We start from the raw sequence: 14625 nt of genomic DNA, 5'->3' as shown, positions 1-14625 counted from the left end.
TGCTATAGAGTATTTTTCAGTGGATCTGTGGGAGGATGGAACCAGCATTTTGAAAGAGGCTAAGAAAGAATTTGGTGTTGTGAAGGAACAGAAGTGTGTGCCCTGTATGTCAATGGGGATGATGATAGTGATAGTACTGATAATCATAAATAAACACTATTGCTATCACCACCACTTTCTTACTAGGTACCAGGCACTTCACATGTAATTTTATTTGATCCTTAACCATAGTGCTGAAGTAGCTGTTATACCCACTTTACAGATCAGAAAACGGAGGTCAGAGATTCATATAGCTTTTGCATGGCAGAGCTGTAATTTGAACTTTGAGAATTGTGCTCCTAACTTCTTTATATATCCTCTAACCTTAATACCTATATAAAGAAGAGTTTAGTTCTCCATGTAAGCTGCCTGGTTATTTGCCTTGCCTTCTATTGGGTTGGCCAAAAAGTTTGTTCAGGGTTTTCCATAATATTTTACAGAAAACGCAAACGAACTTTTTGGCTAACCTAGTATTTCAGAAATGGTATTTATCATGATAAGTATAAAAATGAGTGTCATACACTTTTGATGGTGCTGTTGGTTACCTTCACTCACTCGTTGCCCTCAAAATCTGAAGAGCAATTTCATTGGCCCGACAGAGGGAAGTAGGATGGTACAGTTGCCGGTGATAGTTACTTTCTTTTTATTTGTTTGTTTTTAATTGGAGTATAATTGCTTTACAATGTTGTGTTAGTTTCTGTTGCACAATGAAGTGAATCAGCTATATGTATACCTGTATCCCCTCGCTCTTGTACCTCTTTCCCACTCTCCCCACAATCCCACCCATCTGGGTCGTCACAGAGCACTGAGCTGAGCTTCCTGTGCTTTATAGCATGTTCCCACTAGCTATCTGTTTTACACATGGTAGAGTGTATATATGTCAATCCTAATCTCCCAATTTGTCCCTCCCCTTCCCCTCTGTGTCCACATGTCCATTCTCTATATGTCTGTGTCTCTATTCCTGCCCTGCAAATAGTTTCATCTGTACCATTTTTCTAGATTCCACATATATGTGTTAATATACAGTATTTGTTTTTCTTTCTGGCTTACTTCACTCTGTATGACAGACTCTAGGTCCATCCACATCTTTACAAATGATGCAACTTCATTCCTTTTTATAACTGAGTAATACTCCATTGTATATATGTATCTTCTTTATCCATTCATCTGTCATTGGATATTTAGGTTGTTTCCATGTCCTGGCTACTGTAAATAGTGCTGCAATGAACATTGGGGTACATGTGTTCTTTTGAATTATGGTCTTCTCTGGGTATATGCCCAGTAGTGAGATTGATGGGTCATATGGTAGTTCTACTTTTAGTTTTTTAAGGAACCTCCATACTGTTCTCCGCAGTGGCTGTATCAATTTACATTCCCACGAACAGTGCAAGAGGTTTCCCTTTTCTCCACACCCTCTCTAGCATTTACTGTTTTTAGGTTTCTTGATGATGGCCATTCTGACTGGTGTGAGGTGATAACCTCATTGTAGTTTTGATTTGCATTTCTGTAATAATTAGAGATGTTGAGCATCTTTTCATGTGCCTCTTGGCCATCTGTATGTCTTCTTTGGTGAAATGTCTATTTAGGTCTTCTGCCCATTTTTTAATTGGGTTGTTTGTTTTTTTGATATTGAGCTCCATGAGCTGTTTGTATATTTTGGAGATTAGCTAATAGATTACTCTGATTTAAGGTGTGTGGTAAAATGGGTCAAACAATATGTGTTCTACATTAGATGAAGTAAAGATTTCTTAGAAACTAATTTCCAAAGATGAATAACTTCAGTATTTAGGAATAATGTGCTGCTCTTCGAAAAATATTAAGTATTTCTTGGGCGCATCTAAATTATGGTTGGCTAGATCACCTCCTATTGCGAAAAATGTGTGTGTATGTGTTCCTTAGAGAGTTTAATCAACTTAGTTATGAAGTTGTGAACAAGCGCTTCTCATGACCCCAAAGTTTATCTATTTAGAGATTATGGGCTGTACTTCATGGAGTTTAAAATTTCTTTCAATTATACTAGAATGTAAAACTAACAAATTTCTTTTAAGGATAAAGTAGCCAATGTTTGGTGCACCTTCAGTGTCTTTCTGAAGATCAGGGATATTCTGCCACATCACATCCAGTTAATGATCAGGTAAGAGACACCAAGTTTGTATATAGTGTTTTATAAGCTACTCTAAAAGTGTCGTGGCAATACCTCATTTATCTGCCATCATAGGGAGTAAGGTAGTCTTCATCAGTGAATAGTCCACATAATGTAAACTCATTGCTCTGTATAACAGAACTTTTTTATTTGAAACATTTTATGTGAAAGTTACTGTTACCTACTTCTGTCTTCCTTAAACAGTATATTAAACATGATTTAACATAACCTTGAAGAGTCATAATTTTCAGCGGTGTATCAGTCAGGGTCGACCAGAGAAGGAGAATGAGTAGGAGATCACTGTGTGTGTGTATGTGTGTGTGAATTTATTATGAGGAATTGGCTTATACAATTGTGGGGGACTGGCTAAGCAAACTGAATGCCAGTCCATAAGACAGACATTCAGGAGGGGCAGTCTAGAGGGAAGGAAGAGCTGTACTGACCCCACTGCTGTTTGGAGTCTGATCTCAGGGAAGGCCTAAGCCTTTTAAAGGGCTTCCGGGTGATTCAGGCACCACCCAAGGCCGCACCCTTTTGATTAACTTAAAATCAATTGAATAGGGACTTTAATTACATCTGCAGATCTCTTCACAGCAGCACCAACATTAGTGTTTGAATAACCGGGAGGTGTGTGTATGTGTGTGTGTGCTGCCTTTCTGTTTCCTCCAGTTCTTTTGGTTGGAGAGTATCCTTTGTAGCCCACCGTAACAGGAAGCAGACTAGTCGAGCTGAAGCCACAAAGCCTCCTCAAGTGGGAAAATTAGTTATTGTTTTGCATTATAATACTTGTTTTCAGGGCTTTCAAAGACTGTTTGCCTTGGTACTAAGTGGCTCCAGACTCCTCTGCTTGTTGAGTTCTTTTTTCCTCCTTGCCCATCAACCATCACAAGGAGAAGCTCTAGCAGCTTCCCACTCTCTTTCTAGCTTGTTCTTTCTGATTTATCATGGGTTTGAAAATCAGATAATCAACTTTTGTGAAATTGAGGGCCAAAGAGGTTCTCTTTTGAGTAACTTTTATGAATATTTGTGTTACAAATATAGCATTGTCTCTTTATACCTGGTTATGTTTTCTTGTTTGATAATTGACTTTTAGCTATCTTTGTATCTTTTCCATAATTGATGCTAAGTACTAAAAAAACATAAGCAATATTTAGTTCTATAAAATTTTGTTCTATTTTATATAATCATGTATATATTAAAGTGTGTACATATTTCAGTGTGTGGATTTTATTAAAATGTTATTTGGTCTTGAATTTATTATTTAATACATAAAAACTTTAATTTGAAATCAACTTAAGTTGATAAGTAATGTGACCCTTACATTAAAAAATTGTTTCTTTGTTTTAGCTATATACCTTTATAAAGAAAACAAATGTCTAATTTTTATTAATTTTTTAGCTTTTGTTTTACATTTTTGAGCCTGCTTCCTGCATGTATAAAATTGACACTTCACCCCTCTCCCAGAGGATTCAAATTTACTCTGGTAAGTTTCTCATTACTTTAGATACTTAATTCTTGCTGCAATTGATCTTTTAAAAATACAGATAATTATTTTCCTGCTTTGAACAGGATCATTGGATTGAGACATAAGACATTCATTTATTTGGCAAACACTGAGTGTCTGACATACTTAGGTGCTGTTTTGCACTAGGCTGAGCAATCAGAATCTTTCAGTTTAATTCAACAACTATTTAATTTCTTTGTGGTGGTCAGTGAGGGGATACAAAGAAGAAAACAGTAGTGATAGACATGTTTAAATTATTATGCTCTAAAGCAGACGGTATTAAGTTCTGTCAGGTACAATGGAGTGCTGTGATAGTGTGGGAAAAGGAGATATTACTTTGAGGGCAGATTTTAGCCTATTTCTTAAAGCAAGTGGGATCAGAGCCAAATTTTGAAAGCTGGGCAAGATTTGGAATAGGTGGTTATGTAACAGGAGAGTTCGAGACAGGAGGAAGAGCTTGAAGGTACAGATGTGGGAGAGGATAGGGAATGATCTGGGAACAGCTATTAACCAATGAAATTTGTGTAACTTTTACGTGGGTATGTGTGTGTTGAGGTTAGGAGAGGATATAGTGAGAGAGAAGAGTCAGAAAGAATCAAATTATGTAAGAGCTTGGATGCTGGGCTGAAAAATTTGGAGTCTGATTTGTGTGCGAGAGGAGCAAAAAAGATTTTGGAGAAGGAGAGGGAACAGATCTCTGTTTTAGGAACATGACTTGTATCAGTTGGAACATGGATCGGGTATATATTTTATATTTTAGGGTTTCTCTGCGTGGGTTTACAGATTCCTCCTGGTTGTATTTCTGTGGTATTTAGAATTTGTTCCTGTGTACCTTGGTCTATAAAATGACATTTAAAGGATATCCTTTTAAAATATCAAGAAGAGTTAGTTTATGAAAACAGTCAGTCTTAGTGGACTTATAAAGGGACAACCTTTTATTTTTTATTATTTAAAAAAAATTTTTGGCCATGCCACGCAGCTTGCGAGACCTTAGTTCCCCTCACCAGGGATTGAACCCAGGCCCTCGGCAGTGAAAGTATGGAGTCCTACTCACTGAACTGCCAGGAAATTCCCTAAAGGGACAACATTTTAGAAATTGGGGTTTCAATTCTGGGCCTGCCACTTATTTATATTGCATTCTAAAAACAAGCCAGAACAGAGCATGTCAGTCAAATATTTCAAAAGTGCTTATCGGTTCCACAGTGCAAAAAGATTCATGTTCCTCTTTTTTAAAGTTACCTTTTTATTGATGATGTCTGTTGTTTCATTCTGTGAATGAACTCTGAGCATAGTAAGTCATCTATAGTTAATATTCTATAGAATGTTTAGAATAGGAGGGATGTGGTTAGTAATATTTTGACGTCTTCAGTAGCCCTAACTTGAAATATTTGCAAGCTTATGTAAAATGGTTATTTATCATGCTAAATAAAGGTATATTTCAAAGATGATGGAATGGAATTTCAGAGTTTCGGTAACTAGCAGTGTTAGAGATGATTACTTTTAGGATTATAAAGCAGAAAAAGCATTTTCTTTCTCTTAATTTCCTAATTTTATTTAGTTTATTGTGTTTTAATACCAGACATTGTGTTTAAAAAATAAAAAAGACATTAATGACTTATTTTTATTTTTGTTGATAATGTTTTAAATTCTTATTGAATACTTCTGAGAGCTTTAAAACATTTCCCATTATAATTATTTTAAAGTGTTTTTTTCCTTTCAATTTAGATTGAATTATTTCTTAATATAGGTCTATAATTAAGGTAATTGATAGTATGAATACTAATATATCTATAGCAGCAAAGTTACTTTTATCTATATCTTTTCAAGTAGTATTTATTAAGTGCCCTCTAATGTGTCAGGTCCTCTTCTAGGAATTGGCATATAAATGAATGACAGCTAATATCCCTGCTCTCTTAATTGGGGGACATTCATGCTAGTGGCAGGAGAACAACAATAAACAAAATAAATCAGTTAACAGGAAAATATCTGGGAGTGATGAGGATTATGAAGAAAATAGTATTATGTGAAAAGAGGGCTGGTGGGGTTTGGTTAGCGGGGTACTACTTCAGATTGAGTAAGGGAAGGCCTCTCTAGGGAAGTGACATTTCATCCTGGAACTGAATGACTGATTGATCAGAAGGAACCAATTACAAGAAGATCTGGGCTCTGACTTGACAAAAGCAAGTTTTTTCTCCAGGCAGGAACACATTTGGCATGTTCAAAGCATTAAAGGGACAAATATGAAGTGGCTGGTGTGAAATGAGTGAGGGAGACAGTAAGAAAGACTGGAAGAGGAAGGCAGGACCCAGATTATGTAGGAGTTCGGATTTTATTCTAAGTGTAATGGGAAGCTATTGGAGGATTTTAAACAGGGAAATTACATGATCTGATATGGTGGCTAAATGGAGAATGGATTGTCGGGGGCAGGAGCATTACCAGCTGGGAGGTTATTGCAGTGGCCAAGCAGAAAGGTGGGCGTGGCTTAGACCACTCCTCTGCCACCATCAGCAGAGGGGAGTGGAGAGAAGTCAGTGGATATTGTATTTGGGAGATGGTGTAGGTAGGATTTGCTGATGGATTGGATGTATAGCATGTACAAGATAGTGATCCAGGTTTTTTGTTTGAGCAACTAGATTGGATGTATATAGATAAATGTCTAATATGCAGAATATAAACTCCTGAAAATAGATCTAAGTCATTATTAATTTAAAATCCCAAATAACAAGTGATTACTTTATAGAACATTGAATATATTTTATTGAAGTGCACATTTTAAAAACACTAAAATGGATTTACTTTGCCAGTTTTAGATTTTGACTTACTTGTCCTTCATGCTTTTTAATTTAAATTGTCAGAGATTCCAAGGGAGGATGAAGGTATGATTGTTGTGTCTGGATTATTTAGTAGTTTTGTTATTAATAACTGAGACTCAATGAACTTGTTGTAGATGGTTAGGTATAGCTTTATAATAATTATTTTTCAAAATATTTTGATTATTAAATTTGAATAAAATATTATGCACATTAGAGTTGTGTATATATTTTCCTTCTAGCTACAAGCTATATTAAACTTTAAAATTTTACTTGAAATGATTTTTAGTCAGATTCATAATTAAATTGATATTATATTTTGTAAGTTGTTATATCTGATTTTGTCCCCTTTTTCCTTAAGGTTAGCTGTGCACTGTCATTCTTTCTATTTTCTTTCCAAGTACATGAAAAGTCCATTCTTTTGGTATCATTGTAAGTAAAAATGTTTCAAGTATATTTTATTTGTTTATTGTGATGTGTTTATAATATGTAAATAAATTTATTACTTACATTTAATCACCTAAGTGCAAATCAAAACTATGCAAATGTTACATAATTTCATAAAATCAATTCATAAAATCACATGTTTTCCAGAATGATGATCTCTTACAATTTTACTTCTTTATGATATATTTTAAACTGATGAAATTTTATGGAATAATTTCTGATATCTTATTTCTTCCTATTTTTTTCATTTATATTTTCTATATGCTAATAAAAACTGTCTTCCAAAGAGGCTCTACTTAGGTTGGAGCCTGTGTGTCTTCTTTGCCTTTTTCATTTCATTCATTTCCACATCTATTCAATGGCCTGTTCTCTCCATCAACCTCTTTAGAGGCTTTTATATGTTGCCTCCTTTTTAGTTCTTCAGTCAAAACCTTTGTTTAGACCCTATTGGCAATCCCTAACCACACTCCTTTTTTTTAGGAGCATTAAAATTTTTTCCTGTTCTTCATAGAAATTGAGTGGCAGTTGGGGGTATATTATCCCAATATTAAAATAGTATTTGCCCAGAACACATTGGAATACTTGAATCCTGCCCAAGATCAGTCCCACCCATGCCTGCCACACCCCTCACCCTGTGTTTGCTAGGTTCCTGTGGAAGATGCATGTATGAAATGACTAATGACAAATGGAAGGGTGTATTGCTTTTATTAGGTGGAGCTTTGAACTAAAACCTTAGTGCAGAGCTTTATAGTAGGTGGGGCTGGCCTATGGGAAAGCCTTCTTTCCTCTGAAAAAAATAGTCTCGTACCATTGCAGACTGGAAGGGCAGCTTAATTTCATCCCCTGAAGTCTAAACTTGAGTTAGATCTGACCACTGTTATGTGAGGCTAGGCTGACCCTATGCAAATCCCTAGTGCCAGGGGATGGAACTATGGAGAGGTATTGCTTTCAAACATGTATAATCTTCCCCAGGATTCCTACTCCAGAGAAAGGAGCTCGATCAGTGAGTGACCTATAATCTGACCATTCACATTAGCTCGTGGGCCCTGAATTTCTGGAAGTTCATACTCTACAACTGTACCTAGATTATTCATAACAGTGCATGACTTTAATATAATTTTGATCAAATATTTTAAAGTTCCTCTTGACCTGGTTCCAGCTAAGCTATCATTAAACAAATATTTCACCCAATAAATATTTATTGAGGGCCTACTATTTGCCAGATACTGTTCTATGCACCTGGGATATATCTGTGAACAAAACAGACAAAAATTCCTACTTTCTTAGCTTTCATTCTCAAGGACAGACACTAATAATTAAATAAAAATAAGAAATTAAATAATGTGTTAGCAGGTAATAAAAGTCATGAAGGATACATAAAAGAGGATAAGGGAAGTTGGGAGTACTGGAGCTGGGGTTACAGGAGTAAGTGCAGGTTGCAGTTTTAAACAAGGATGTCAAGGTAGGCCTTGTTGAGGAGATACTTGAGTGGATACTTGAGTGGACTGGAGGAGATATCTGGGAGAATAACATTCTAGACAGCCAGTGCCAAGGCCCTTAGATGGGAGTATTACTGATATGTTTAGGGAACAACAGAATGGCCTGTGTGGCCAGAGTGCAGTTGTCAATGTAGGAAGTAATAGGAGGTGAAGTTAAAGAGGTAACAGGCATGTAAATTATATAGGATCTTGTAGGCCATATTGGGAACTTTGGCTTTTATTCTGAAGGAAACGGGGAGCCATGGAAGGATTTTGAGGAAGACGCATGATCTGACTTGATGTGTTTTTTTTGTTTTGTTTATTTTTTATTTTTGGCTGCGTTGGGTCTTTGTTGCTGCACACAGGATTTCTCTCTAGTTGCAGCGAGCAGGGGCTACTCTTTGTTGCGGTGCATGGGCTTCTCATTAAGGTGGCTTCTCTTTGTTGCAGAGCACGGGCTCCAGGGTGCGCGGGCTTCAGTAGTTGTGTCACGCGGGCTCAGTAGTTGTGGCGTGCGGGCTTAGTAGCTCCACAGCATGTGGGATCTTCCTGGACCAGGGATTGAAACGTGTGTCCCCTGCATTGGCAGGCGGATTCTGAACCACTGCACCACCAAGGAAGTCCCGTGACTTGATGTTTTAAAAGGATCACTTTGCTTATCAAATTATACATGTTAAATATGTACAGTTAATTGTATATCAGTTATACCTCAATAAAGCTGTTAAAAAATAAAATGATCATTCTGGTGGCAGGTCAAGAACAGATTGTACAGAGCAAGGGTAGAAAACACAGAGACCATTTAGAAGGCAATCACCATTATCCAGGTTGAGCGATGGTGGCGATGGGGACCAAGATCGTAATAGTGGAAGAGGTGAGAAGTGGTCACTAGAGCCTGAATGTTTCCCGACGATTTGGATATAGCATGTGAGAGAAAGAGAAAAATCAAAGGTGTGTTCATGGTTTTTGGCCTGGAACGGGAAGGATGGAGTGGCCATTGACTGAAATGGGGAAGACTGCAAGTGGAGCAGGATTACACTAGATGTGAACAAGGTGGGAGGTTCCCAAGTTCAGTGTTGGACGTGTCTTTGGACATCAAGTGGAGGTGTTGAGTTAGTATTTAAATACAAGTCTGGGTTGGATATATGAGTGGAGTCCAGAGAGAGACTGAGCCAGAGACATAAAATTAGTAATTTCTCAGTAGAGATGACATTTATAGTCATGAGACTAGATGAGATAACCAAGGAAGTGAGTATAGACAGAGAAGAATACCAGAGACTGAGTTCTGGGCCACACAATATTAAGAGGTCTGGGAGAAGAGGCAAATGGGAATGGCCAACGAGGTAGGATGCAAACCACAAGAGTTGGTGTCCTGGAAGCTGAGTGAAGAAGGAATTTTCAGGATAACAAGGTCCGCTGTCTTACACCACTGACAAAAATTAACTTGAAATGGCTTAGACTTAAATGTAAGGACTGAAGCTGTAAAACTTGTAGAAGAAAACATAAGGGAGAAGCTCCTTGACATTGTTCTTGGCAATGATGTTTTGGATATGACACCAAAAGCAGAAGGAACAAAAGCAAAAATAAATAATTGGGACAGCATCACACTAAAAAGTTTCGGCACAGCAAAAGAAATATCAAAATGAAAAGGCGGCCTTCCCTGGTGGTGCAGTGGTTGAGAGTCCGCCTGCCGATACAGGGGACACGGGTTCGTGCCCCGGTCCGGGAGGATCCCACATGCCGCGGAGTGGCTGGGCCCGTGAGCCATGGCCCCTGAGCCTGTGCGTCCGGAGCCTGTGCTCCGCAATGGGAGAGGCCACAACAGTGAGAGGCCCACATAACGCAAAAAAAAAAAAAAAAAAAATGAAAAGGCAACCTGTGGAATGGCAGAAAATATTTGTAAACCATGTATCTGATAAAGGGTTAATTATCCAAAATATATAATGAACTTATACAACTCAGTAGTAGAAAAAACAAATAATCCAAAGGACCTGAATAGACATTTTTCTAAAGAAGGCATACAGATGGCCAACAGGTACATGAGAAGGTGCTCAACATCACTAATCATCGGGGAAATGCAAATCAAAACCACAGTGAGATATCACCTCACACCTGTTAGAATGGCTCTTATCAAAAGGACAAGAGGGACTTCCCTGGTGGTGCAGTGGTTAAGAATCTGCCTGCCAATGCAGAGGACATGGGTTCAAGCGCTGGTCTGAGAAGATCCCACATGCCACGGAGCAACTAAGCCCGTGTGCCACAACTACTGAGCCTGCGCTCTAGAGCCTGTGAGCCACAACTGCTGAGCCCAAGTGCCACAGCTACTGAAGCCTGCATGCCTAAAGCCTGTGCTCTGCAACAAGAGAAGCCACCGCAATGAGAAGCCCGCATACCGCAACGAAGAGTAGCCCCCGCTCGCGCAACTAGAGAAAGCCCGCACACAGCAACAAAGACCCAACGTAGCCAAAAATCAATCAATCAATCAATAAATTTATAAAAAAAAAAGACGAGATAACAAGTGCTGATGAGGATGTGGAGAAAAGAGAACCCTGTGCACTACTGGTGGGAATGTAAATTGGCGCAGTCACTATGGAAAACAGTATGGAGGTTTTTCAGAAAATTAAAAATAGAGCTACCATATGACCCAGCAATATTTCTGAAGTAAATGAAATTACTGTCTTGAAGAGACATCTTTACCCCCTAGTTCTTCACAGCATTACTTGCAACAGCCGAGACATGGAAACATGGAAGTGCCTGTCAACAGATGAATACAGAAAGTGGCGTATTACTCCCCCCTCCAACACACACAGAGGAATATTATTCAGCCATAGAAAAGGAAGGAAATCCTGGGGACTTCCTTCCTCCAGTGGTTAAGACTCCACGTTTCCACTGCAGGGGGCACAGTTCCAATCCCTGGCTGGGGAACCAAGATCCCACTGCCATGCCGTGGCGTGGCCAAAGAAAAAAAATGGAAGGACATTTGCAACAACATGGATGAACCTTGAGGGCATTATGCTAAATGAAGTAAGTCAGACAGAGAGAAAGACAAATACTGTATGAGCTCACTTAAATGAGGAATGTTAAGACATAAAGGCATTGAAACTAAACTCACAGAAACAGAGTAAGTTGGTGGTTGCCTGAGTTGGGGTGGGGGGGAAATGGGGGAAGGTGGTTAAAGAGTACAAACTTACAGTTATGAGATGACTAAGTTCTGGGGATCTAATGTACAGCATACACTGTAGCTGGCTGTAGTTAGCAAAAGTTAACAAGTCCCCTACATACGAACCTTCAAGTTGTGAACTTTCAAGGATGCGAATGTGCATTCCTTCAGCGTCACGTGTGAGTGAAATTGCAGCTTGCCCTCTGTCTCCTGTTGCTGACGATCCTTCAGCTCTACCATCTCCCACCTTTTCTCCCTCCTCCAGTCAGTAATTCTTCTTGCCTGTTCACTCGATGCCAGCCCCTGTATGCCGGCTGTTGTACTGTACTACTGTACTTTTCAAGGTACTGTACTATAAGATTAAAAATATTTTCCTTATTTTTTGTGTTTGTTTTTTTAATGTATTATTTGTGTGAAAAGTATTATAAACCTATTATAGTATGGTACTATATAGCTGATTGTGTTAGTTGGGTACCTAGGCTAACTTTGTTGGACCTAACAAACAAATCGGACTACAAACGTGGTCTCACTATGGAACTTGTTCGTATGTAGGGGACTTACTGTATTGTATACTTGAAAGTTGCCAGGAGAGTAGATCTTAAAAGTTGTCACCACAGACACACACAAGGGCACACACACACACAAAAGGTAACTTTAAGTTGATGGATGTGTTAATGAACCTTATTGTGGTAATCATTTTGCAATATATACCTATATCATCACATTGTACACTTTGTTCACATTGTGCAATGTTATACGTCAGTTACATCTCAATAAAACTGGGGAAAGAAGGACATGATGTGATCAGTTGTATCAGATGCTGTTAATAGGTCAAATAAGATGAGGGTTAAGAATAGACTATTTGCCATAGTGAAATGGAAGTCACTGATGAAAAGTGACTTTTCTAGGTCACTTAGAAAAGGCTAGTGTTGGTAGAGTGATGCAGGGAAGAGCCTGATTGGGGTGGGTTTAAGACATAATGAGAAGAGAAGAATTGAAGATAAGTATAGATGATTCTTTAAAATATATATATATATATATATTTAAGTATATATTTTATATATATATATATATATATATAAAATGGTGAAATACACTATTAGTACATTCACAATGTTGTATAACCACCACCACTGTCTACTTACAGAATACTTTCGTCACCCTAGAAGGAAACCCTGTACCCAGTAAGCAGTCATTCCCTGTTCTCCCCTTCCCCTAATCCTTGTAACCACTAATCTACTTTGTCTCTGTGGATTTGCCTGATTTGGATATTTCATATAAATGGAATCATAAAATATGTGGCCTTTTGTTTCTGACCTGTTTCACTTAGCATAATATTTTCAAAGTCATCCATGTTGTACTGTGTATTGGTACTTCATTTTTATGCCTGAATAATACTGCATCATATGGATATACTACATTTTGTTTGTCCATGCATCAGTTGATGGACATTTTGAGTTGTTTTCACCTTTTGGCTATTGAGAATAGTGCCACTATGAACATTCACGTATACGTTTTTGTTTGAACACTTGTTTTCAGTTCTCTTGGGTCTCCAGGAGTGGAATTTCTGGGTCATATAATAATTCTGTAAACTTACTGTGGAACCACCAAACTAATTTCCACAGTAGCTATACCATTTTACATTGTCACCAGTAATTATAAGTGTTCCAATTTCTCTGCATCCTTGTCAGCACTTGTTATTGTCTGTTATTGTTTTTGCCATCATAGTAGGTGTGAAGTAGTATCTCATTCTGGTTCTCATTTGCGTTTCTCTAAAGACTAATGATGTTGAGCATCTTTTTATGTCCTTGTTGGCAATATGTATATCTTCTTCAGCGAAATGCCTAATACTTAAATCCTTTGTCCAATTTTTAAGTGGTTGTTTCTCTTTCTTGTTGAGTTTTAGAAGTTCTTTATATATTCTGGATATTAAACCTTTATCAGATATACGATTAACAAATACTTTCTTCCATTCTTTGGATTTTCTTGATAGTGTTCTTTGATGCACAGAATTTTTAATTTGATGAAATCCAATTTATCTGTTCTTTCTTTTGTTGCTTGTGCTTTTGATGTTGTATCTAACAAACTATTGCCAAATCCAAGGTAATATTTACCCTCATATTTCTTCTAAGAACTTATGGATTTAGCTCTTATATTTAGGTTTTTGATCCATTTTGAGTTCAGTTTTGTATATGGTGTGAGATAGGTAGGCAGTTCTTTAGATGAGTTTTGCCAAAAAGGAGAGCAGAGAAATTAAGCAATAACTGGTAGAGAAAGTGGGGTCAAAGAGGTTTGTTATTTGTTTTCAGATAGGAGAGATAATGGCATGGGAATGGTCAGTAAGAGGGAACATTGATGTTACAGGAGAGGTAAGAGTTGCTGGAGCAGTGTCCTTCAGAGACAGAGGTGGAGTAGGATCTAGAGCACAGATGGAAGGATTGGCTGTGGACAGATGCATGAATCATTCATCTTAATAAAAAGAGGGAACACACTGTATCAGTACAGATGCTGGGAAGAGAGTAGATGTGATGGTGACATCTGTGAAAGTTCTCTCTTAATTGCTTTAGTTTTCTTATTGAAATGGAGGACAAAGTCATTAGGAAAGAGTGGGTTAGGGCTGTTGGGAATATGAGAAGAGAGGAGAAGGTGGAATTATCTTTGTAAGGAGACACAGAGTATGAACAGACTAGGGAAATATATACTAATTGCTGGACACTTGAATATCATGATCATGTATTTAAAGTGAGAATAGTTAGTGCGGGTAAATGTTTTCCTCCAGAGCAGTTGCTCAGTAAGGCCAGAGTAAGTGCAGGTGGAGAGTTGGGTATTTCCAGGTTTATGGTTTTCTCTAGTGAGGATAACTCATTTGCTTGGGATTTGAGATTGAATACATGGGAGTGATTATGATTGATCTTAGAATTTAACCTGGGTAAGAAGGGAAAAGGTCATTAAAATAGTGAGGCAAAGTGAAAATGTGCTAGGAACAATGGATTGAAGGTCTTGGGGGGGGATTGTTGGAGTACTGAAAAGGTAGGAGATAGTAGTCA

General features: G+C 37.9%; 1 protein-coding gene across 3 annotated transcripts in view; it reads left to right on the top strand.

Annotated features, from left to right (window-relative positions):
• ALG6 (ALG6 alpha-1,3-glucosyltransferase) overlaps nucleotides 1-14625 on the top strand; it is a 57663-nt gene that overhangs the window by 33114 nt on the left and 9924 nt on the right. For all 3 annotated transcript variants that reach the window (XM_030865820.2, XM_060304805.1, XM_060304810.1), the window contains 3 exons: nucleotides 2088-2173; nucleotides 3581-3665; nucleotides 6858-6928. In XM_030865820.2, the coding sequence (XP_030721680.1) occupies nucleotides 2088-2173; nucleotides 3581-3665; nucleotides 6858-6928 (242 nt within the window). The remainder of the gene's footprint in view (nucleotides 1-2087; nucleotides 2174-3580; nucleotides 3666-6857; nucleotides 6929-14625) is intronic.

Source organism: Globicephala melas, chromosome 1, assembly GCF_963455315.2.
Source record: "Globicephala melas chromosome 1, mGloMel1.2, whole genome shotgun sequence".
Lineage (NCBI taxonomy): Eukaryota > Metazoa > Chordata > Mammalia > Artiodactyla > Delphinidae > Globicephala > Globicephala melas.
This window is presented reverse-complemented; position numbering and strand designations above follow the sequence as displayed.